This window comes from Bos indicus, chromosome 2 (genome assembly GCF_029378745.1).
Source record: "Bos indicus isolate NIAB-ARS_2022 breed Sahiwal x Tharparkar chromosome 2, NIAB-ARS_B.indTharparkar_mat_pri_1.0, whole genome shotgun sequence".
NCBI classification, from domain to species: Eukaryota; Metazoa; Chordata; class Mammalia; order Artiodactyla; family Bovidae; genus Bos; species Bos indicus.
In genome coordinates this window covers 96,334,466-96,360,173 of record NC_091761.1, presented here as the reverse complement: position 1 = coordinate 96,360,173, position 25,708 = coordinate 96,334,466, and the positions used below count along the sequence as shown (strand labels likewise).

At 42.6% G+C, this 25,708-nt stretch overlaps 3 protein-coding genes across 4 annotated transcripts; 2 read left to right on the top strand and 1 right to left on the bottom strand.

Annotated features, from left to right (window-relative positions):
- The first annotated feature begins 808 nt into the window (after positions 1-808).
- Positions 809-2,577, top strand: LOC109576799 (gamma-crystallin D). The gene is made up of 3 exons (XM_019985423.2): positions 809-817; positions 898-1,140; positions 2,305-2,577. Exons 1-3 carry the CDS (start codon positions 809-811, stop codon positions 2,575-2,577), a joined length of 525 nt encoding a protein of 174 aa, XP_019840982.1.
- A 5,202-nt stretch (positions 2,578-7,779) lies between these two features.
- Positions 7,780-8,737, bottom strand: LOC109576783 (ubiquitin-ribosomal protein eL40 fusion protein-like). 2 transcript variants are annotated; one of them, XM_019985416.2, is made up of 2 exons: positions 8,019-8,737; positions 7,780-7,931 (listed from the first exon to the last, which is right to left on the bottom strand). In XM_019985416.2, exons 1-2 carry the CDS (start codon positions 8,113-8,115, stop codon positions 7,780-7,782), a joined length of 249 nt encoding a protein of 82 aa, XP_019840975.1. In that variant the 5' UTR covers positions 8,116-8,737. The 2 variants fall into 2 exon arrangements, with proteins under 2 accessions (XP_019840975.1, XP_070656835.1); XM_070800734.1 differs by having other exon boundaries at positions 7,780-8,737.
- A 4,146-nt stretch (positions 8,738-12,883) lies between these two features.
- LOC109576774 (gamma-crystallin F) lies at positions 12,884-15,732 on the top strand. The gene is made up of 3 exons (XM_019985402.2): positions 12,884-12,892; positions 12,972-13,214; positions 15,460-15,732. The coding sequence occupies exons 1-3, from the start codon at positions 12,884-12,886 to the stop codon at positions 15,730-15,732; spliced, it is 525 nt and encodes a 174-aa protein (XP_019840961.1).
- The last annotated feature ends 9,976 nt before the right edge of the window (positions 15,733-25,708 follow it).

Genomic DNA, 25,708 nt, shown 5'->3' with positions numbered 1-25,708 from the left:
CCATAAGTTTGCTAAGTCTGTGAGTCTGTTTTGTTTTATAAATAACTTCATTTGTATCATAGAAAATTTCCTTTTATTTCTTCTTTCTGAGATGAAGCATCTTAAAGCTATTCTCTCTTTTGAATTATAAGTAGCCAAGATGAAACACCTAATCTTCAATCTACTTCCATGCACAACGGCAACAAAATTAGACCAAATGCTAAAGATTTGTATATGTTGTTTTTGGTTTTTTACCATACAGAAAGTTTGACATTTTGGGAACCCTCTTGGTAAAACATTATAACTTCTTACACTTTTTAATGAAGAAGCTCTCTTAAAGGACTAATTTGAAATTTTCAATATTAAGTAAAGGTCATTTCTTTCTGATTAACAATTAGCATTCAATATTATGGCACATACTTCTTAGAGCTTAATTTCTATTTGCCATATCAAGACTCTGCCTTTTTTGTTGGGCCACTTACATTTTCTTGTTTTTCCCCAACTCATAGAAATAAATGATTGGAATATATATGAAATGGCTGAAGCTCTACTTCTATTATTAAATAGACAATGTCCCAGATTGCTTTTTTTTTTTTTTCAAACTGTCTCATCTAGCATCAGCCAGTGATAGAAACTCCAGAGAGAATGGGACCGAACTCCACAATAAGCCCCATGGACTCTGACAGCGAAGAGTAAAAAGAGAACACAAACATCCCCTCCTCACCCCGGGGGCCCCTTTTGTGTTGTTCTGCCAGCGCAGCAGCCCTCCCGCTATATAGAGCGCGCGCCGGCCGCACCGCACTGAACTCCATCCCCGCATCCAGCAGCCATGGGGAAGGTGAGCCCCACGCCGGCGGGAGGGGCCTGCAGCCCGGCTGGAGGGCCAGGCCTCTGAGCCTCTCCTTCCCTTCCTTGCAGATCACCTTCTACGAGGACCGGGGCTTCCAGGGCCGCCACTATGAGTGCAGCAGCGACCACTCCAACCTGCAGCCTTACCTGGGCCGCTGCAATTCGGTGCGTGTGGACAGCGGTTGCTGGATGATCTACGAGCAGCCCAACTATCTGGGCCCCCAGTACTTCCTGCGGCGCGGTGACTATCCCGACTACCAGCAGTGGATGGGCCTCAACGACTCCATCCGCTCCTGCCGCCTCATCCCCCACGTGAGTCCATTTCCGTAGCAGATCCGGACCCTGTGGACTCAGAAGGGATAGTTTCAGACAGAGGTTCAACATTTGGAGTAGTGATCATTCAGAATAACAGAGTTTGAGAGGGAAAGTAAGCTGTTGTATATTATTGTATATTAGTTCAATATAATTTGCTCAGAACAAAAGCAAATTGTTGCCCAGTTCAGTTCAGTTCAGTTCAGTCGCTCAGTCCTGTCTAACTCTTTGCAACCCCATGAATTGTTGCCCAGGTACCAGTTAATCAACAAATATGTATTGAGTAAGAATGCATTTGCAGCCCTGAGCATGTATAAGATAGAGGTCCTGACCTGGAATTATTTACAATGGAGTTGTAGAAAAACCACTAATATCACTAATATTTCAAAAAAAAATAATTAGGTGCTACTTTCTGAGCAGATAGGAGTGGTAAAGGATACTTTTACAAGGGTTAGTTTTTGTAACACCCTTTCACCTTTTTGCTCCCCACTTGTATATTTTAGTTTTTCCTACCTGTACAAATAAAAGTGCTTTTTGTCAAGGGAGAATGACACAGAGATTTTACATGTGGGCTACACAGAGTTCACATGTGTGTTAAAACGCTAAGGTTTTTGAAAAGTTTTGAATCAGTCCTTGGGCTGACTGATTTTTCTTTCTCATTTTTCCTCATTCATAAATTATTAAATGAAAATCAAGCATTTAACTGAGAGACTTCAGAAGCATCTAAGTCCTTGGTGATCTTTCCAAGATTTATTTTAAACTCAATGTAGGATCATTCATTTCATAAACTGATTTTCTTGTTCAAACACGCATGCCTGAAAAACTAAAAAAAAAATCTTCAAAATGGCAAAAATAGTAATAAGCTGTTAAAGGTTTGGTTTCTCTATGGTACAGTGTCCTGAGCATGGTTAACAGTTTGTCCTGGGAAATATATGAATGTATTGAAGTACAAGAGTTCCTTCTTAATTTTTAGTCACACTTTACAATCTTGAAAAGGTACTGAATTTTCACCTTTGAAAATGAGGAGTATATAAAGATTCAGAAGTAATTCATTTTTACCTTATACTTGAAAATGGCTTGAGCCTCACCAAACTGAATGGCATGAATGTGTTGGAATCATTTCATGGTTTGCTTTTCTCCTCTTTCCACCTCTGGATGGGCCAGGCTGGCTCTCACAGGCTCAGACTTTATGAGAGGGAAGATTACAGAGGCCAGATGATAGAGATCACTGAAGACTGCTCCTCTCTTCAAGACCGCTTCCACTTCAATGAGATTCACTCTCTCAATGTGCTGGAAGGCTCCTGGGTCCTCTATGAGTTGCCCAACTACCGGGGGCGGCAGTATCTGCTGCGGCCAGGGGAGTACAGGCGCTACCATGACTGGGGGGCCATGAATGCCAAAGTGGGCTCCTTGAGAAGAGTCATAGATATCTATTGAAATAAAGGCATCGTTTCTCAATCTGGAAACTAATAAAGTATTTTCTGTTTTCCTGGCACTGGTTTGCTTGTGCTTTCCCTTTTGTCTTACTTTTATTTTATTATTTTATTTATATACTCACACAGAAGATACAAGTGGAAATCAAGGTGTGTGATCTTCAGATAACAAAATTCTCTCACTAGAACTATGCTTTCATATGAAGCAGAACTTTACAGCTTGTGAAACACTTCTATAATACATATCTTATTTGATTCTCTGGCCTTTAAACATGTTTCTGCTTCAGACTAGTTTGCTAGAAATCTCGCCAGTTTTTCTTTGAGATGTGAAGATCTGAAAATTGAGGTTCACAGATGGTGTGACCCACTTTTCAAATCAAGGATTCTGAAGCTAGTTACCACAATGGGCTTCAGAAGATTTTTAAATTCCCTACTGCTGCTGCTGCTAAGTCGTTTCAGTCGTGTCTGACTCTGTGCGACCCCATAGACAGCAGCCCACCAGGCTCCCCTGTCCCTGGGATTCTCCAGGCAAGAACACTGGAGCGGGTTGCCATTTCCTTCTCCAATGCATGAAAGTGAAAAGTGAAAGTGAAGTCAGTCATATCCAACTCTTAGTGATCCCATGGACTGCAGCCCACCAGGCTCCTCTGTCCATGAGATGTTCCAGGGAAGAGTACTGGAGTGGGGTGCCATTCCGTAAATTCCCTAAATTCCCTAAGTTGTATGCAAAAGTTAAGTTCACACATCTCTGGCAGACTCTATTTTTCTCCTTTCATTAGTTTGCTTTTTTTTTTTTAAGTGTTTGATATTGATTCTTATCTGATCTCATGACACTTTTTGGACATTGAAACATAAGTGGACAAATGCTGATGAGAAGAGGAGATGGTTCTGGAAAAAGTTTTGTCTTCCTGATGAAAGGGAATAGCTGCCTAAGGTTCCCTCTTATTTTAGGCATTTTACATTCAAGGGGTGACAAGCATGAGGGAGAAGCCACAGTTTCAGAAATGCTGGCCTATATGTGGTCAAGCCCCTGAACCAATGGTAGCTATTTATTAGGGCTCTCCAGAGTAACAGAACCAACAGGATCTCTATAGATATGAAAGGAAGTGGAAGTGTTAGTCTCTCAGTCGTGTTCGACTCTTTCCAAGTCCATGGACTGTAGCCCATTAGGCTCCACTGTCCAAGGGATTCTCCAGGCAAGAATACCGGAGCGGGTAGCCATTCCCTTCTCCAGGGGATCTTCCCAACCAAGGAATCAAACCCGAGTCTCCCGAATTGCAGGCAGATTCTTTACCGTCTGAGCCACCAGGGAAGCTCAGATGAGGAGATTTATTCTAGGAACTGGCTCATGTGATTATGGAGGCTGAGAAGTTCCATAGTCTGCAAGCTGCAGAGTCAGGAAAGCTGGTGGAATAATTCAGTCTTGAGTCCAAAGGCCTGAGAACGAGGAGTGCTGATATGTCTGAGAACAGAAGACTGATGTTTCAGCTCCTGCAGGTGGAGAAAGTAACTCTCTCTACAGCCTTTTTGGTCTATGCAGGCCCTCAACAGACTGAATAAGGCATAGGTAGAGGTGAACTTCTCTACTCAGACTACCAATTCAAATCCTAATCTCTCCCAGAAATATCCTCACAGACACACCCAAAAATAATGTTTTGCCAGCTATCCGGGCATCCCTAATCCCAGTTAAGTTGACATAAAATTAGCCATCACACAAGGCCAGCAATCCTTTACTTTGAAACTTCTCGTAATGGGAGTAAAATAAACCCACGTTTTTTTTATGCCACTGTCACGGGTGTTCTGTTATTTGTAGTTCAATACACATTTATGGTTGACACAGAGCATACCTTTTCCCAACGTAACTGCTTAGAACTTTATTCAAAGACTCAAGGAAATTCCTCATGGAAAATCTCTACCCTTCCCCCAGCCCAAAAAGAAGAAGAGAGGGAGAAAGTGAGGGAGGGAGAGGGAAGGTAGACGGCAAGTCATTATAGAGCAGTGAACTCATATGATATTTAACATATTTCAGACTTGGAGATTATCTAACTTAGATCACTCATTTTATATAAGGTAAACTAAGGTCCAGTTTTAATTTCAAACAGTTAATAATAGAAGTACATCAGAATTCAGAACTCACAGTTCAGAAAATCAGAGATTTTCCATTACGGAATCAGGAAGATTCTTGTCAAAATAATGACAGCACTAGCATACAGATTCTTACCATGAGGTCACTGCAAGCAACTAACCAGGAATTGAATTAGATATATAGGATAATCCACAGCTGCGTTCCCTGCATGCATGCAGGTGTGTGCTCAGTCACGTCTGACTTTTTGTGAGTAGCCCGCCAGGCTCTGTCCATGGGATTTTCCAGGCAAGAACACTGCAGTGGGTAGCCATTTCCTCCTCCAGGGGATCTTCTTAACCCAGGGGTTGAACAGCATCTCCTGTGCCTCCTGCATTGGAGGCAGATTCTTTACCACTTGAGCCATTGGGGAAGCCCAGTATTCTGTCTGCTGCTGCTGCTGCTGCTAAGTCACTTCAGTTGTGCCCGACTCTGTGCGACCCCATAGACGTCAGCCCACCTGGCTGCCCCGTCCCTGGGATTCTCCAGGCACGAACACTGGAGTGGGTTGCCATTTCCTTCTCCAATGCATGAAAGTGAAAAGTGAAAGGGAAGTCACTCAGTTGTGTCCAACTCTTCACAACCCCACGGACTGCAGCCTACCAGGCTCCTCCGTCCATGGGATTTTCCAGGCAAGAGTACTGGAGTGGGGTGCCATCGCCTTCTCCAAGTATTCTGTCTACATATATACAAATATGATAGCCACACAGTTATATACATTTATAGCTGTGTATATATACTCTCCGTATGTATGTATATATATGTATTAATATATTGCCTGTATAAGGTTAGAGGGAATATAACATTGTTATCATTTACATTCTCCTGCTGCTTATTGTCTTGCATTTCATTGCTAGAATCGTAGCAAGGAGGAGCGGTGATTATGTTTGTACTCAAAGACGGATCTGGTCAAGTCATTTCCCTGATTAAAAACTTCTGATATTGTTCCACTGCCCACAGAGAAAAATTCTACCTTTTCAAGAATCTGGCCACAGCTTATCCACTTCCTCTCCAATTGCCAGGCCCCAGTCATCCTTTACTCCATCTCTTCCAAGCACATGAAGCATTTTCACATCTCTTTGAATTTGCTCACGTCTTTTCCTCACCCAGATTACTCTTCCCCACCTTCTTCCTGGTGAACTACTCATCCTCCAAAGCTTGATTAGTTGTTGTTGTCCAGTCACTCAGTTGTGTCCAACTCTTTGTGATCCCATGGACTACAGCACGCCAGGCTTCCTTATCCTTCACCATCTCCCGGAGTTTCCTCAAGTTAGAATGTACCCTAATCCCTTGGCCAAAAATGGATCTGAATCAGTTATATACATTAGACTGAAATTAGCCAAAACACCATACCAAATGGGTAAGTAATATGGAAATCTACTCACACGATAGGAAGTCCTAGGGTAGCCCAGGGTTTAGGGATGGTTGATTCAGCAGCTCAACACTATCATCAGAGTGCAAAGTTTGTCCATTTCCCACAATATTTAGCATCTGTATTATCCTGAAGCTGGTGTCCCTGGTACCATAGCTGCTAGCTGCAAATGGGGAAACATACAAGGAAGGTTGAGTAAAGGAAAGAGCCTAACAAGTTTCGCCTACAGCACAGTTGTGTCCAGAGCACTAATTCCCAGCATTAAAAAAGACCCTGAAATACTACCAGTTCTTAAACGTAAGCTTTGGTGGTGTAAGATAGAATGAAATGAGTAAATGGGGAAAGAGGAAGAAAACCCAAGGAGGGAAAGGTACTAATAAAAAAAAACTTAAGACATTAATTTTATTAATTATTCTCTTATTATAAAGTAAGAGGAAGAGGACTGTAAGTTAAAATAAACTGTTTTAAATGCTTTTTAATTCCATTTAAGTCACTAGGATTCATCCCATTTTAATGTTTTTAATTTTAATGTTTATAACTACAGTATAAAAATTTTTTTTTTTTTTGCCACATCGTGCAGCTTGTGGGATCTTAGTTCCCCAGCCAAGGAGAGAGCCTTTGGCAGTGAGAGGATGGAGTTCTAACCCACAGTAGAATTATCAAAATCAAGAAATTAATTTTGAAAAATTAATTGATTCCCTTTTTTCTTGTTGCTAATGGAAGACTTTTAAAATCATAGTAAAATATACATAAAATTTACCATTATAGGCATTTTTAAGTGTACAATTCAGTGGCATAAAGCACATTCACATCATTATGCAACCATCAACACTATTCATTTTCAGAACTTTATCATCATCCCAAGCTGCTGTACTCATTACACAATAACTCCCCATTCCCACCTTCCCCCAGCCCCTGGTAACCACCATTCTACTTTCTTTCTTCATAAATCTATTCCAGGTATCTCAAATGCATTGAATCATATGTTTGTCCTGTGTCTCACTTATTTCAATTAGGATAATGTTTCCAAGGTTTGTCCAAGTTGTGAAATTCATCAAAATTGTATTCCTTTTTTAATGCTGAATAATATTCCATTCTATACATACACCACATTCTGTGTGTCCATACACCCATTCCTAAAAGGGCACTTGCGTTGTTTCTTCCTTTTTGCTATAATAAAGAATGCTGCGATGATCATTGGGATACAAATAGCTGTTTAAGTCACTGCTTTCAATTCTTTTGAGTATGCCTAGAAATGGAAATGTTGAATCGTGTGGTAATTAAGTGTTTAATTTCTCAGAAACTACCATACAATCTTCCCCAGTGGCTCTACCATTTTACAGTCCCATCAACAATGTACAAGTTTTCCAGTTTCTCTGACATCCTCACTAACACTTATTTTCTGTTCTGTTTTTTATAATAGTCATTCTAATGTGTATGAAGTATCTCATTGTAGATTTAATTGCATATCCCTAATGATTAGCAATGTTGAGCATCTTTTCATGTGCTTATTGGCCACCGTATTATCTTATTTGGAGAAGCTTCTAATCAAGACTTTTTTTTTTTTAACTGCTCCAGTCAATGAAAAGGAAACTTTATTGAGGCCCCAGGGCCTTGGGGCTTGGGCACGAGGCCACCCTGCGGTCAAAGGAGAAGCCGGTGGAGGGGCTTTATTTAACCTTCTTCTTGGGGCGCAGGTTGTTGGTTTGGCCTCACTTCTTGCAGCAGTTGACAGCACGGGGGTGCAAGTAAGTGTAACACTTGCAGCAGATCATCTTGTTGCAGTTGTGTTTCTGAGCGAGCTGGCAGAGGGAAGGCTCAGTGATGCTGCCTCGCAGAGAAAGCACCATGTGCAGGGTGGACTCTTTCTGGATATTGTATTCTGACAGAGTGCAGCCATTCTCCAGCTGTGTGCCCACAAAAATCAGATGCTGTTGGTCAGGCGGGATGCCCTCCTTGTCTTGGATTATAGCTTTGACATTCTCAGTGGTGTCACTGGGCTCAAGGGTAATGGTCTTGCCCACTAGGGTCTTCATAAAGATCTGCATCTCTGAGTCTGTTGCTTGGCCACCTCATTGAAGAGAAAGGGCAAGCCTTTTTTTTAATTGGTTTTTTTTTTTTTTTTTTAGGGGGGCATTGCTATTGATTTTGCTGAGTTGTATCAGTTCTCTGTACATTTTGAATATCAATCCTTTATCATACATGATTCACAAATAGTTTCTCACATTCCCTGGGTAGCCTCTCCACTCTGTTGACAGACTCCTCTGATGCACAAAAGTCTTTCTCTTGATGGACTCCAATATATCTATTGCCTATGCTTTAGTGTTATATCCAGGAAATCATTGCCAAGTCTAATCCCATGAAGATTTTCCTCTATGTTTTCATCTAAGAGTTTTGTAGTTTTGTGAAGCAAACTCACTTAGAAGGACAGCGTGGATAGCGGAGTGAAGTTTATTACACTGGCAGGTCCGAGGCAGTTTCCTTTTTAGCCAGGGACCCCGACTGATTTTTGTGACAACCTTTTATACCCAAAGTATATGTGCCCAAGCCCACATCCCCACATTCTCTAAAGTCCACCGGGGACAATGTTAGTAAGAGATACAATCAGGTTATAGCCATAGATTTACATCTTGACATACAGTTTAGTCTACATCAATAAACATTATTAAGATTATATAGTGAACATTGCTTTCCTTCTGGCTCTGGGAGATCTAGGTACGGGGTCTGCCTGTTTTGGTTTTTATCTGTCTAGGAAGCCTGCTTGGCTGTTAGTATTTTCTCTCTATGGCCTCCCTGGTATGCAGTTCAAAGTCCACCAAATTGTAAGATGCAGCTCCTTTTCTTTTAAAAATGGAGTCAGTCCAGTCAGGGCAACCTGCTTCTTTCCTTCTTTAGTTTTAGTTCTTATATTTAGGTCTCTAATTCACTTTGAGTTAGTTTTTGTATAATACATATTGTAAGGTAAGGGTCCAACTACATTCTTTTGCATGTGGATATCTAGTTTTCCCGGTACCATTGTTGAAAAGACTGTTTTTTCTTCATTGAATGGTCTTGGGAACCTTGTCAAAATTCACTTGACGGTATATGTAAGAGTTTGTGTCTGTGTTCTCTACTCTTCCATTTGTCTATATGTCTGTCTTTATGCCAGTACCACACTGTTGTGATTAGTGTAATTTTGTAGTAATTTTGAAATCAGTGTGAGAATGTCAGCTTTGTCCTCCTTTTTCAAGATTGTTTCTGGGCAGTTCCCTGGTGTCTGGTGGTTAGAATTTGGCACTTTCACTTGCAGCGCTCCAGATTCAATCCTTGGTCTGGGAACTGTGTGTGCTTAGTCGTGTCTGACTCTTTGTGACCCCATGATCTGTAGCCCGCAAGGCTCCTCTGTCCAAGGGCGTTCTCCAGGCAAGAATATTGGAGTCTGTTGTCATGCCCTCCTTCAGGCGGTCTTCCCAACCCAGGGATTGAACCCAGGTCTCCCGCATTACAGGCAGATTTTTCACTGTCTGAGCCACCAGGGAACTGAGATCCTGCAAACTACATGGAAAGGCCAAAATTAAATAAATAAATAAAAATTAAAAATTGCTTCACACACACAAAGTTTTGGGTATTCGGGATCCCTTGAGATTCTATCTAAATTTTAGGATGGGTTTTTTCTACTGCCACAAAAAATATCATTAGAATTTTACAGGGATTACATTGTATCTGTAGACCACTTTGGGAAATATTCATATCTGAACAATATTAAGTCTTCCAGTCCATGAACATATGATGTTCTTCCATTTATTTATATCTTCTTTTCTTCAGCAATGTTTTGTAGTTTTCAGTGTATGATATACTCATGTTAAAATTTTAACATACGTTGAGTATTTTCCATATCCTTAAATAAATTCTTTGTGAATATGATTTTTGGTAGCTGTGTAGCATCTCATCAGAGAGATGCTCTATAATTTGCCTAGTTAATGCACTATTTTGGACATTTTGTTTGAATCTAATTTTTCACATTATAAAGAGTGTTCTGATGAAATGCCACTGTGCATAACATTTTCATGTACCTTTAGCTATTTCCTTTGGACAAGTTCTTACAGGTAAAAGCATTAGATCAAAGAAGTGAAAATTAAGAGGTTTTTTTTTTTTTTTTGTGGGGGAGGAATGAGGTCTTTTTTATTTTGGTAAAAAAAAAAACACATAACATGAAATTTACCATTTTAACCATTTTTCAAACACATAGTACAGTGAACGTGAAAGTCGCTCAGTAGTGTCTAATTCTTTGCGACCCCATGGACTATACAGTCTGTAGAACTCTCCGGGCCAGAATATTGGAGTGGGTAGCATTTCCCTTCTCCAGGGCATCTTCCCAATCCAGGGGTTGAACCCAGGTCTCCCGCATTGCAGGCAGATTCTTTACCAAATGAACCACAAGGGAAGTCCAAGAATACTGGAGTGGGTAGCCTATCCCTTCTCCAGTGGATCTTCCCAACACAGGAATCAAACCAGAGTCTCCTGCATTGAAAGCAGATTATTTACCAACTGAGCCATCAGGGAAAGCCAACTCTTTGCGACCCCATGGACTATACAGTCCATGGAATTCTTCAGGCCAGAATACTGGAGTGGGTAGCCTTTCCCTTCTCCAGGGGATCTTCCCAACCCAGGGAGCAACTATTGCTAACTATTTGGATGTTGTGCAAAGATCTCTAGGACTTTTTCATCTTGTTGAACTGAAAGGAGATTTTAAAATACTTGTCCATGGTGATTTTGTTTTTTGATTTTGGTCACAACTTGAGGCATGTGGGATCTTAGTTCTCCAACCAGGGATTGAACCCTGCATTAGAAGCACTGAGTCTTGACCACTGGACCTCCAAGGAAGTCCTGACAGTGATTTTTAAAATATGGTCCTATGATTTTAATTTTTTCCTCCTTTCTTCTTCTCTATAGTTTTCACATTTCTATAAAATTAGAATTTTTGAAAGAAACAATGTGGGAAAGTCTTAATAAACATATGTGTTTCAAATAAAAATTTTCAAGGCAAACAGTTTTTTGGCTTTAGGCTTAAGTAACAAGAATCCAGACTGAGGAATGAAACAGGATGTATCACAGTTGCATATAGTTGAGGACAAGATCCTTCTAAAGCAGTGGTTTGCATCCAGGGTTGATTTTGCTCCCCCAGGGGACATATGACAATATCTGGAGATATTTTTGTTGCCATAACCATGAGGGTGATGCTAATAGCATGTAGAAGATTGAGACCAGGGATGCTGTTCAACATCCTCAAATACAGCGGACAGACCTCCACAATTGAGATTTTTTTGACCCAAACTGTCACAACAGTATGAGGTTGAGAAAATCTGTTCTAAGAGGGGAGCACCAGAAGAAGCTGGTGGAGGTGGGGTGGGAGGGGTTTAAGGGAAGGAAAGAAGATTCCAGCCTGTGGAACCAGAATATTAACCAGAGAGCAACCAGGCTTGCCCAGGAGCCAGGGGAGGTAGAGAAGGGAGAGTCTTTGCAAGATTGTAAGATTGTAAATCTGTTATATTTGCATATAACCTTGAAATTGCACGCAGCTAGAACTAATTAGTCAAGGCTATGGTCTTTCCAGTAGTCTTGTACAGATGTGAGAGTTGGACCATAAAGAAGTCAGACCACTGAATAATTGATGCTTTTGAACTGTGGTGCTGGAGAAGACTCTTGGGAGTCCCTTAGACTACAAGGAGATCAAACCAGTCCATCCTAAAGAAAATCAACCCTGAATACTCATCAGAAGGACTGATGTTGAAGCTGAAACTCCAATACTTTGGCCACCTCATGCAAAGAGCCCACTCATTGGAAAAATCCTGATGCTGGGAAAGATTGAGGGCAGGAGGAGAAGGGGACGATGGAGGATGAGATGGTTGGATGGCATCACTGATTTAATGGACATGAACTTGGGCAAACTCCAGGAGATGAGGAGGGACAGGAAAGCCTGGCATGCTGCAGTTAATGGGTGGCAAAGAGTCAGACATGACTTGGGCACTGATAACAACAACAGAATAATTAGGCTTAGCCCCTAATTTGCAAAATTATTGGTTAATTAAAAAGTTAGTTAAATAATAACCACCATGAGTTGCCTCATGAACTCCAGAGTTGGGAGCTTCCGGGAGACACTGGCTGCGTCTGGAGGTGACCGTGGTCCACTCAGTCTCCAGGGAGCAGAGCTGAGCCAGGTGCATGAACAGGGCTTCCTGGGGTCCAGCGCCTACCACCTGTCTTCCTCCGGTGTAATGTCTACTGCATCCGCTCCTGAGCCGTGAGGATGGGAGAAGCTTCTCTCAGGGGAAAATCCCATCCTCCTTCAACCGTCCTGTGCAGAAGGCAGGTGTCTGTGTCCCACATCCTCACACCAAGGAAAAGCTCTCATCTAGACGCCTCCCGCTGGGCCCCATCCTGACCTCTGACCCGGTCACTACCCCGTGTCAGTTCCTCAAAAAGAGATCACTTAGAATACTTAAAAGATAAATAAAATATTTCATTACAAGTGTTAACCCGGTTAAGCGCTTTTGCTCGCTTCCCATCTCCTGAATAGGCTTCATTTAAAGGCCCCAGAGGCACCAAGTGACAGTTTTACGCGGGTCATCAGTTCGAAAGCTCTGGAGAGTCTAAGAGAAAACATACAGTAAGTCCCCCACCCCACCCCCGCCGTCATTATATAGAAAAGAGACAGAAAGGAAATCCTCCTCACTCGGGGGCCCCTTTTGTGTTGTTCTGCCAACGCAGCAGCCCTCCCGCTATATAGAGCGCGCGCCGGCCCCACCGCACTGAACTCCATCCCCGCGTCCAGCAACCATGGGGAAGGTGAGCCCCGCGCCGGCGGGAGGGGCCCGCAGCCCGGCTGGAGGCCAGGCCTCTGAGCCTCTCCTTCCCTTCCTCGCAGATCACCTTCTACGAGGACCGGGGCTTCCAGGGCCGCCACTATGAGTGCAGCAGCGACCACTCCAACCTGCAGCCTTACTTCAGCCGCTGCAACTCCATCCGCGTGGACAGTGGCTGCTGGATGATCTACGAGCAGCCCAACTTCCAGGGCCCCCAGTACTTCCTGCGGCGCGGTGACTACCCCGACTACCAGCAGTGGATGGGCCTCAACGACTCCATCCGCTCCTGCCGCCTCATCCCCCACGTGAGTCCGGTCCCCCTGGGCCTGCCGTGGCCTCGGGTCACACCGATGCCCCAGAGCTGTGGTCAGAATGTAGGACGGTGGCCTTCCTTTGCTGGTTCTAACCGGGTTCTCTTTTCCTTTATAATATCTCTTAATTGAGAATACAATGCTCTTAATTGAGATTGTACTTTTCTTTGCTAATATTAAACTCACCTCTACTGGGAAAAAGTGGCATGGTATTTGTTCAGAGTGTCTATGCCACAGGTGATGAACTCCTCACACTCCAGTGGTCTTAGGCTAGTCCCTGGGCTATTTCTGTCTTTCCTCACCTGTAAAATGGGGCTACTGGGGCGGCTAATTGGAGAAGGCAATGGCATCCCACTCCAGTACTCTTGCCTGGAAAATCCCATGGATGGAGGAGCCTGGTAGGTTGCAGTCCGTGGGGTCGCTAAGAGTCGGACATGACTGAGCAACTTCCCTTTCACTTTTCATTTTCATGCATTGGAGAAGGAAATGGCAACCCACTCCAGTATTCTTGCCTGGAGAATCCCGGGGACGGGGGAGCCTGGTTGGCTGCCGTCTATGGGGTCGCACAGAGTAGGACACGACTGAAGTGACTTAGCAGCAGCAGCAGGGCGGCTAATTCATAGAGCTGAGATGAGGTGGATAGGAGATTGCCTGGTACCTGGCAAGCCACCCTTCGCCCTCCAGATATTGACTACTTTGAACAACCAGGGTTTCTCAAGTCCTGCTTTTTGATTCAGCAAAACAACTGACCAGCAATGTGACTCCAGGAGCCCCTGCAAAGCCACTGCTATCCAAATAAAGCCCAAGCAGCCTGGAATTCCACAGTTAGGGATGCTATAATTTGACTATGACAGCGTTCTGTGGAAAATGTACCACTTTGGGTAACTTTGAAAGACCCTCAGAGGATTTAATGCTTTGATAGAACCTAGACTGGCATTAGAAGCCTGGAAATCTCGGCTTCCACCTTCCAGTCCTGACTCTTCTGATTACAGCCTGAAAGCTCTAGTCATTAGTTTCTCATAAAAGCAGACAGAATGGTTGCTCCACGTGTGTCAGGCTGTTGTGAAGATCGAAATTAGGTAACGGACATGTGAACCCTTTGCAAACCATGGAAGATGCCTTATTAGTGGTTTTTTTTTATGCCTCAGAATGAATTGTTTATGAGAACCTTTGCTAAGGAGGGTTTGATGGTGGAAGAAGGAAGACTGAATACGTACCTGTCGGGAAGAAACGAGCAGATAAAAGCCAAGTGCTCCAAAGAGACAGACAGGATTCACCCAGGACTAACAGCCTCCCTTCCATTTTCCTAAACGTCTTATAATCTATTGATCTAGACAGGCCTGCCTCATAATTTTGAGCTTCTGTTTTTATCAATAACCTTAAAGTATTTTCCTGGATCATATGTTAGAGCTGAGGACTGAAACCTAACCATTACGATGGCTCTTGCTTTTTAGGACTTCAGAAAAGCAGGACTCAAAGCAGAAAGGAAGGGATTAGGAGATGTCTGGTCTGAACTGCTACCAATCTATGTCTTACTCTGGGGAAAGCAATTCTGCTTCCTCTCTCCCCAGCCTCTTCTAAAGCTACTGAGATCCAAAATAATGCCTTTTGCCAGGGATATATTTGCCTTTTAATTTTAAAATCTAATTATTTTTATATCCTCCAAGGAGAACTCCAGGCCACTGTAAGTCAATGGTCTTTATAAAGGAGAGAACAAAAATTATATATAAAATTGCTGCTTAAAAATGGTACTAAATAGGTGCTAAATATGGTTCATGTAGGTTGTGGTCCTAGAAAACTCTAGGGAGCACCATGCATATCCTTTTTATTTTGGCCACACCCCACAGCATGTGGGATATTAGTTCCCCAGCCAGGGACCAAACCCACACCCATTTCATTGGACAGGTGGAGTCTTAACCACTGGACCATCAGGGAAGTCCCACATATCTTTTTTTTTTTTTGAATGGCAAACCAGAACAACTTCAGTTATTTTAATAAGTAAAATTTGCAATATAAAATGATGCTAATCTGTGTTCATCTGTGTGAATGGCACTCTCTTCAGTTTTGCAGTGGGCAGTGTACCCAACTGTATACAGTTGACTCTGGTGTTAGCTGTCTTTTTGTCATCTTTGATATAGAAAAAAAGTTCTAAATGCCCATTCCCCCAGGGGTGTGAGTGATTGGTGGCTAAAGACTAGCTTTTCTGACTTTTCCCATCTGTTGATTGCTGAACCCACAGACCAGCTCCCACCGGCTGAGGATCTACGAGCGAGAGGACTATCGAGGCCAGATGGTGGAGATCACGGAGGACTGCTCCTCGCTCCATGAGCGTTTCCACTTCAGTGAGATCCACTCCTTCAATGTGCTGGAGGGCTGGTGGGTCCTCTATGAGATGCCCAACTACCGAGGGCGGCAGTACCTGCTGCGGCCGGGGGATTACAGGCGCTACCACGAATGGGGGGCTGTGGATGCCCGAGTGGGCTCCTTGAGGAGGGCTGTGGATTTCTATTGAAATATTTTTACTCTACCTTTTTCTCTATCTGGAAGCTAATAAAATATTTCCTGTGTGTTTCCTGCAGTTATGTAGACTTCTTTTCCTTTCAGACTCCTTGGGTGGACTCAACAAAATAAAAGGTAGGAATAATGTGGCTTTTCTTACACGTGTCAATAGAAAGCATGGCTAGCAGTTAGAGAGTCTGGAAAGAATGTCTGGGTCCAAACACTTACTTACATCCTGGCGTGTGAAGTCAAGTGGGCATTAGGAAGCATTCCCATGAACAAAGCTAGTGGAGGTGATGGAATTCCAGCTGAGCCATTTCAAATGCTAAAAGATGGTGCTATTTAAGTGCTGCACTCAATATGCAGAACTGGAAAAGATCAATTTTCATTCCAATCCCAAAGAAAGGTAACGCCAAGAATGTTCAAACTACCATACAACTGCATTCATTTCACATGCTAACAAGGTAATGCTCAAAATCCTTCAAGCTAGACTTCAGCAGCACATGAACCGAGAAATTCCATATATACAAGCAGGATTTAGAAAAGGCAGAGGAACCAGAGATCAAATTACCAACATCCATAGGATCATAGAAAAAGCAAGAGAATCCCAGAAAAACATCTACTTCTGCTTCATTGACTACGCTAAATCCTTTGACTGTGTAGATCACAACCAACTGTGGAAAATTCTTAAAGAGATGGGAATACCAGAAGACCTTACCTGCCTCCTGAGAAACCTGTATGCGGGTCCAAAAGCAACAGTTAGAACCAAACATGGAATAACAGACTGGTTCAAAATTGGGAAAGGAGTACGTCAGGGCTGTGTATTGTCACCCTGCTTATTTAACTTCTATACAGAGTTCAGTTCAGTCGCTCAGTTGTGTCCGACTCTTTGCAACCCCATGAATCGCAGCACGCCAGGCCTCCCTGTCCATCACCAACTCCCGGAGTCCACCCAAACCCATGTCCATTGAGTCGGTGATGCCATCCAATCATCTCATCCTCTGTCATCCCCTTCTCCTCCTGCCCTCAATCTTTCCCAGCATCAGGGTCTTTTCAAATGAGTCAGCTCTTCGCATCAGGTGGCCAAAGTATTGGAGTTTCAGCTTCAACATCAGTCCTTTCAATGAACACCCAGGACTGATCTCCTTTAGGATGGACTGGTTTGATCTCCTTGCAGTCCAAGGGACTCTCAAGAGTCTTCTCCAACACCACAGTTCAAAAGCTACATCATGCAAAATGCCAGCCTGGATGAAGCACAAGCTGGAATCAAGATTACTGGCAGAAAGCAAAGAGGAACTAAAGAGCCTCTTGATGAGGGTGAAAGAAGAGAGTGAAAAGCCTCGCTTAAAATTCAGCATTCAAAAAACTGAGATCATGGCATCCAGTCCCATCACTTTGTGGAAATAGATGGGAGAAAAGTGGAAACAGTGGCAGATTTTATTTTCTTGGGCTACACAGCGGACAGTGACTGCAGTCATGAAGTTAAAAGACACTTGCTCCTTGGAAGAAAAGCTATGACCAACCTAGACAGCATATTAAAAAGCAGAGACATTACTTTGCCAACAAAGGTCCATATAGTCAAAGCTATGGATTTTCCAGTAGTAACATATGGATGGGAGAGTAAGACTATAAAGAAGGCTGATCACTGAAGGACTGATGCTTTCAAATTGTGGTGCTGGAAAAGACTCCTTTGGACAGCAAGAAGTTCAAACCAGTTGATCCTAAAGGAAATCAGTCCTAAATATTCATTGGAAGGACTGATGCTGCAACTGAAGCTCCAGAACTTTGGCTACCTGATGTGAAGAGCTGACTGATTGGAAATGACCCTGATGCTGGGGAAGATTGAGGGCAGGAGGAGAAGTGGGCAATGGGGTAAGCTAGCACTTTTAGCATTTCTGTGTCTCACTTTTCTAGTTTGTAAGAATGGAAGTAATAATATTTTTCACTTCACAGGAATTAAATGTAGTTTAATGCAGTTAATAGTCCTAAATCTCTCACAATGAATGGCATGCACAAGCACTGCAGTCCTTAAATTTCACCTGTGGGGTGGGTCTAGGAATCTGCCTTTTATCAGTTGTCCCAAGTAATTCTATTGCAGGTGATCCTCAACCTATTATTGATACTTTGAAAACACTAATGTACAAGGTCCAGATACCCAATAATAACTAAGGAACACTTACATTATAAGTACTTACTATATAGCAGTTATTTCCCAGGATGAAAGGTGAGAGAGGTAGGGAAGCAAGATGGGGAAGAAAAAGCCAACTCAACTGGGTCCCTTGAAGTGTCCCAGAACTTGGATCGTACTTCTGAGTTTCTCCCACCTGGAGGCTAAGGATCTGGGGGCTGGTATTCCCTTTGTCTTTGGTCATGGGGCAAGGGAGCCATAAAACTCTCAGAGCCTTGGGACTCTATGGGATGGTGAAGGGCAATCTTCAGAAGGCATCAGGGCCAGCATTAGTTCAAAGCCTGCAGAAGCTGGAAGGTAAGCACACGAGCTGAAAAGAGGGCTGAGGGGATCTGGACAGAGTATACCTTGTTGGTACAGTAGGGACAGTAAAAGTGTCTTCCTTGTATGTTGTGAGGTTAAATGATATGATGCCTGTAAACACTTTAGTATAGTGTCTGACACAGAGTAAGTGCTCACCAAGTGTGTGCAATTATCATCATCATCATCATTACCACCACCATCATTAAGTTCTATAGATTTGATAGTGCTCAGTCACTCAGTCGTGTCCAACTCTTTGCAACACTATGGACTGTAGCCCACCCAGCTCCTCTGTCTATGAGATTTCCGAGGCAAGAATACTGGAGTGGGTTGCCATTTCCTTCTCTAGAGGATCTTCCCAACCCAGGGATCAAACCTGTGTCTCCTGCATTAGCAGGCGGGTTCTTTACCACTGTGCTACCTGGGAAACCCTAACGGATGTAAATGTTGTGGGAATGCCATGAAGTAATCATGTTCCACAGAAAGAAACAATGACATATACAAGAGGAACAAGGCGGGAATTCAAGTTGATTGAAGCATGAGAGACCCAAAGAAGTAAGAGAGAAAGAAGGTAGTTGAATGGTAAAAGCCAGATCTGGGAGGGAAACAGCATCAATCGTCAGACCTTGGTGGGGACGGGAGTGATATCGTTAGAATGCTCAGGACCAGCATCTAGAATCTGAACTCCAAACTGAAAATGATTTTAAAAAATAAAAGGAGAGCAATAGAAAAAGCAAAACTATTTCAAATCTACATAAACTAAAATCAGTAAAGGCAGGACTGCCTTGTGGCCCAGTAGTTAAGACTCCGCCTTCCAAAGCAGGGGCCATGGGTTTGATGCCTGGTCAGGGAACTAAGATCCCACATACCAGGGGGCAACGAAGCCTGAATGCCACAACAAAAGATGGAAGCAGTGAAGATCCTGCATGCCGCAACTAAGACTGACGCAGTCAAATAAATAAATAAATGTTTTTTAAAAGACAACAAAGGAGAAGTGTTACTACAAAACACTAACCCATAAAAAGGAATGCATCTGACTCAGTTCTAATGAGGTGGATGAACCTAAAGTGAATATACAGAGTGAAGCAAGTCAGAAAAAGGAAGATAAATATCATATATTAACACATACATATGGAATCTAGAAAGATGATACTGATTAATCTATCTGGAAGGCAGCAATAGAGATGCAGACATAGAGAACAGATTTGTGGACACCGGAGGGAAGGACAGGGTGGGACGAATTGAGAGAGCAGCGCTGAAACATATGCATTACCATATGCAAAATTAGATAGCCAATGGAAATTTTCTGTATGGTGCAGGGAGCTCAAATCCAGTGATCTCTGACAACAGAGAGGGGTAGGATAGGGTGGAAGTTGGGAGGGTGTGGACATATATAGACCCATAGCTGATTCATGTCGATACATGGCAGAAACCAACACAATACTGTAAAGCAAACCGAAAGGGAAAGTTACTCAGTCGTGTCCAACTCTTTGGGACCCTATGGACTGCAGCCCGCCAGGCTCCCCCATCCCTGGAATTCTTCAGGCGAGAATACTGGAGTGGGTTGCCATTCCTTTCTCCAGGGGATCTTTCCGACCCAGGGATTGAACCCAGTTCTCCTGCACTGCAGGCAGATTCTTTACCCTTTGAGCCACCAGTGAAACCCACGCACCAGTTAAAAATATATAAATTAAAATAAAATTTTTAAAAAACCACTAACACTATGGCTTCTTCCACAACCCTTGTGACCCCATTCTCCCCCAAGAGGTCTCAGCTACCCAGCCGCTTAGACCTCTGAACTGGAAAAGGTGGTCGTATAAGAATCAACACAAGCTATTAAAAACCTTTCCATGCTCACCGCCACTCTTTCTTTCATTATCTTTCATCGAAACTATTTCAATAACTTAATTTATTAAGTAACTTAAGTTATTTTTACCTCAGCTTTTCCAGCTTTCTTTAAAAAACATTTTTTTCCCTCTGAAAACAAAACTGGAATATCGAATACATTATTTTAAGATAGGGATTGTTTCTGTTAGGATTAATTGCTAAGGTTATTTGAAGAAACTTTAAAAAGAAAGAGGAAGGGAAGAGGAAGCAAGCAGAGAGATGCCAGTGATGAGATGACTCTGGCTTAGGATGTGGTGTAGCATTTATGGAGGTAAGAAGTGGTGAGATTCTGAAGACAGAAAGAACAAAAATTCTTGCTAGATTCAACATGGAGGTGAGAGAGAAGTTTGGTTTGAGCAACTGGAAGAATGGAGTTGCCTTCAACCCAGACAGGAAGAACTTCAGGGGAGCAGGTCTTTGGAGGAAAATCAGGCATCCCATTTTGGGCAAGACAAGTTTGAGCTGTTAGTGAACATTCAAGTGGAGTCATTAACCAGGTTACTGATTATATTAGGCTGGAGTTCAGGAGAGAAGCTGGGCTGGAGATGCACGTTTGCAAGTCATCAGTGGGTATACAGTACTGAAAGTCATAAATCTGAACAGAATGCCCAAGGGAGTGTGTAGATGCAGAAGGTGAACCCCAGCTTTAAGGGCATGAAGCAAAGAAGAAAGTGTGGGTCAGGGAAAGCTAACTTCTGTAACAAACAGCACCAACAGTTTAGTGACTTACACAATTAAATTTTATCTTTCACTTAAAAATAATAAATTTTTAAACAATAAAAAGGGTTTTTTGTTTGTTTATTTTAAACATAGTGACTTTTTAGCTAGTTCTTCAGACCAGATATATCCAGAAACATTAAAGTCAGTAGGAACAATGCCAACATTTTTAGAGAAATGGAATCCAATTGTTTTATATCACTTTTATCTTTTTGCCCATTATACTAGAAAGCACTACCTACAAGTTCACTGAGGAAATTTGGAAAATCGTAATGAAGACTTAAAAACGCCAGGGTGCCTATGCACCCACATTTAGATTTATTAACAGATTAAGGACTTCAATGCTGTAGTAAGTAGAGTTAGGCCTGGTACGCAGCTGCCTAGATTTATTTTCTCTAGGTGACAGCGCCACCCAGTGCTCACTGGAAGGAAGTGATATAGTTCAAAAGCCTTTCCCTGACCTCACAAATTGAGATTGTTTTGCACCTTTTAAATACACTTCGTTAAGCCATGAGGGCAAGGTAAACTTATAACTTAGCTAAAGATCTTATTAAGTGTAAATTGTACTCAAATAGCAGTGTCTGAGAGCTTTGTGACATCGCATAAGCATACGGAGAAGGCAGTGGCACCCCACTCAAGTATTCTTGCCTGGAAAATCCCATGGACGGAGGAACCTCGTAGGCTGCCGTCTATGGGGTCACACAGAGTTGGACATGACTGAAGTGACTTAGTATAGCATAGCATAGCATAAGCATACACTAAGAGAAGGTGGTTTCCTAAGAGAAAACAGGACTGGTGGATGATCTGTGTTCCCCTGAGCAGCTGTGGCCCTTCTCAGCAAGAAATCCAGTGCTTGTTTGTGTCTTCTCACAGAGCCTATGTGTACCCTTCCATCTCTCAACATCCAACAGATCCACTTCTAATTTATGAAACTTTGAGTTCATGAGTAACATAGATCTTGTGTGTGTGTGCTCGGTTGTGTCCAATTCTTTGCACCATAGACTGTAGCCCATCAGGTTCCTCTGTCCATGGGGTTTTCCAGGCAATGATACTGGAGCAGGTTGCTGTTTCCTACTCCAGGGGATCTCCCTGGCTCAGAGATCGAACCTGTGTCTCCTGAGCCTTCTGCATTGGCAGGTGAAGTCTTTACTGCTGAGCCACCAGGGAAGCCCAAAATAGATCCTATAGCATTGTTCAAATACTTTCTTCACTTCATCTTCAAGTTCAACATTTACTCGCTTACAATTTCTGAACCAACTCCTTTACATTTTTTCTCTAGTACCATTGTATATGAATAGTTCTTTCACCAGAGTATTGATTAATCTCTTTTAGAAAAAAGGGGCAGCTATGCCAAATCTCACTGGCTTCCTCTCTGTTTCTCTCTTCCTCTCTTGGTGTCTACAGACATAGGCAGTTATTCTTTTTGAAAATATTTGTTTATTTATTTATTTGGCTGCACTGAGTCTTAGTTGTGGCATGTGAGAGCTTAGTTCCCTGTTATTTAGTCACTAAGTTGTGTCCAACTCTTTGCAGCCCAGGGGCTACAGCATGCGAGGTTGCTTCCCTAACCAGGGAAATCACCTGAGCGCCCTACACTGGGAGCTCGGGAGTCTTAGCCACTGGACCACCAGCGAAGCCCCATATATGGTTATTCTTATCGCACTGGTCTCACTATGTCTCAGATCAGTCTAGATGTATTCAAAGATAATGGAGAGCTCCTTGTCCAACTCCTCTGCCAATCCTTGCAGTTTAAAGCCACTATCTTGGCTCTTTGGAACAACAACCAAGCTTTATGTCTGGAGGCTGTTTTGAGCAGTGTGTTTTTCTTCCAGCCTGAAACCTCCCCCTCCCAGCTTGTGCTGGTCTCAAAGCTGGGAATTGGTAACTGTTGATAGAGCTCAAGAATATAGTTCCTGTTCTCATACTCCTTGGGCTTTGTTGAAAGTTCCAGAAAAGCTCCACCAAACATTTCACACGGAAGGGTAAGTGAAAGTCGCTCAGTCAAGTTGGACTCTTTGTGACCCAGTGGACTATATAGTCCATGGAATTCTCCAGGCCAGAATACTGGAGTGGGTAGCCTTTCCCTTCTCCAGGAGATCTTCCCAATCTGGAGATTGAACCAGGTCTCCCGCATTGCAGGTGGATTCTTTACTAGCTGAGCCACCAGGGAAGAGGGGGGACACTGCCAATGAGCCCAAATCCGACCGGTTCCACTGCACTCCCGCTTGGAACTGTAACCTCTCCCACTCACTTGGACTCTGTGGCCAAGTGTGGTGTGGCCTGCCTCACCTCCCAGGGCCCTGGCTTGGAAAGTAAGATTAATTCTATTTTACCTCATCATCTTTTCTTTCCTTGAAATCAGACTAGTCCATTCTAAGCTAAATCTTACCAGATTCTTCACCATGGTTTCCATATCCTACAGTTCACTTCTTCTGCATCTTTTATTCTTGAAAACTCTTCCTCTTAATATTTATTTAATCAGGCTCTATTAAAAATGTTTCTTTTCCCCCTTCACCATCCATTATAACCTCCATTCAATACTTCATGGTACACAATTTTCATGGTACGCATTTAGGAAGCAGGAGGTAAAAGAATCTGCCTGCAATACTGAGACCTGGGTTTGATCCCTGGGTTAGGAAGATTCCCTGGAGGAGGGCATGGAAACCCACTCCAGTATTCTTGCCTGGAGCCTGGGGGGCTGTAGTCCATAGGGTCACAAAGAGTCAGACGTGACTGAAGAGACTTAGCACATAACCATCTAGCTGGTTTTCTGATGGAAGTATTGCTTCTGCATTCTCAAGTGCTAGTTTTGGGAATCAAACTTTGATACTAACATTACCATGGACTAGTTGTGAGACATCAAGGAAGCACTTAACTGCTCAGCTGCAGTTTTTACAGCTGCCCAGTGGGGCTAATAATAGTAAAATGCTATAAAATGCCTGATATATAGTAACTCATTAGATGTTAGCTATTACTGTTAATTATGTTTATCTTTTTATTGTCCTGACTATAGTGTTTTGTACTTGTTGTGGAATTTTAAAAATTATCAAGAAACTCTAAGCTCAGCTAAAAATAATGTATTTATAAGTGTATATAAGGGAGCTATAGTACCTAGAATACAGGAAATAATATATCTAATGTTCTCCAAACTAGTCAAACAAATTCCTCATCTCTAGGCCATACATCATAAAGGTATCTTTACTAAGATGTCACACTTTTTAAAGAGAATACCAGAATTGTGAAGAGTCTAGAGTCTAAAAACCATTTCCTACGAGTGAAGAACCTGGGACTGTTGAATCTGGAGAAGAACTAGTAAGTATTTTCATGTATTTAAAAGGGTCCCATGTGAAAAAATAATCTAGACTAATTTTTTGAGTAGATGGAGGCAGTCTCATAAAACTGAACCCTTAACCCACAGGATCTGATGCTGTCTACCTCTAGGTGGATAGCATAACATTGTATTATATTGTGCAATTGCGGAATTGCTTGATGGGGAGGTTGGGGAGGAGGGAGGAAGCTCCATGCATTTGGGGGACCAGAATACAAAGCTTTCAGGGTATTGTGTGTGGTATAAGGGAAAACAATTGTGTTTTCCTTTACATCTAAGAATGCTTCTCCAATAAAAGGAACCAGGGCTCTTAGGAGAAGTGATTGATTCCGAGGCAGGAACAGAGAAAATAAATATGAGTATGGAACATTTTGCGATACTAGAAAATAAGAAAATACTAAAAAATAAATAAATAACAGAGAGAGTCACAGGAGTCACACTGATGGTGATCCTAATGACAAAAGTTGGAACCATTTAAACTGCTACATCTCAGCTTGATTTTGGCTAGTGAAGATTTACTGAAACTGCTACCCTACAGGGAGCTTTTTAACATAACCACATGGTGGGAAGCCGACTTTTCACTGCCCGCTTTCCCCTCGGAGCTCTCAGTTTTAATATCTCCATTAACTCAGAAGCAAACAAAAAAATTCCCCATGAGATATAACACACATTATTAAAATTTTAGAGATAAGACATAATCGGCACTGTTCAGATAATTTTCCATTGATACTTTATGACACAGGAAATACTGAAATTCCTTAAACATCTGGAGTACGTATCCAGACATGGAAAGCTGACTGGTGTAATTTAACTCCCACATCAGTGAACAGGGATCAAGCAGCTTCTGAAAGGACAACAGTGTCAGAAGACTGTCCTGCTGCTTTGCCAATGTTTCTTTCTGCCATGTAGCCAATAATAATTGACATTTATAGTGTGTCCAGGGTGGCAAGCACAGTACCAGTCACTTCACATCCATTTGCTTGTCCAATCTTTTTCACAACCACCATATGAGACAGGTATTGGCAGTATCTGCACTTAACAAGGATACAAGTTCAGAGGAGTTAAATGATTCATCTAAGGCCACATACACATAGAAGGAGCAGAGCCAGGATGTGAAGCCAGATTTCTCTGACTCCAGAATCCTCAAAGTTTACCTAACTACCAACAAGCAGTGTGTTATCCTGCACATTCCTCCACACAGGATAACGTCATGCTTTGACAAAGGAAGGCTGGGGGGAGGGGATAAGAGGGGGCCAGAAATATGTACAGTCAACCCTCAGAATCTGCAGGGAATGGGTTGCAGGAGCCCCCAGGGATACCAAGATGCCCAGATGCTCAAGTCTCTTCTATAAATGGCTGGTAGAGGGATTTCCCTGGCCGTTCCTGTGGCTAAGACTCTGAGCTCCCAATACAGGGGGTCCAGGTTCAATCCCTGGTCAGGCAAATAGATCCCATATGCTGCAAGTAAAGATTTTGCATTCTGGAAATAAAGAATGCTGCAACTAAGACCAGATGCAGCCAAATAAACAATTTCTTTTTTAAAGTGACTGGTACAGTTGGCCGACTGCA

Bases quoted from the DNA above. Each gene is read 5' to 3' on its own strand.
- LOC109576774 (XM_019985402.2), top strand. The intron at 13,215-15,459 runs GTGAGTCCGGTC...CTGAACCCACAG, and splicing joins CCTGCCGCCTCATCCCCCAC to ACCAGCTCCCACCGGCTGAG.
- LOC109576799 (XM_019985423.2), top strand. The intron at 1,141-2,304 runs GTGAGTCCATTT...TGGATGGGCCAG, and splicing joins CCTGCCGCCTCATCCCCCAC to GCTGGCTCTCACAGGCTCAG.
- LOC109576783 (XM_070800734.1), bottom strand. From the start codon at position 8,115: ATGCAGATCTTTATGAAGACCCTAGTGGGCAAGACCATTACCCTTGAG.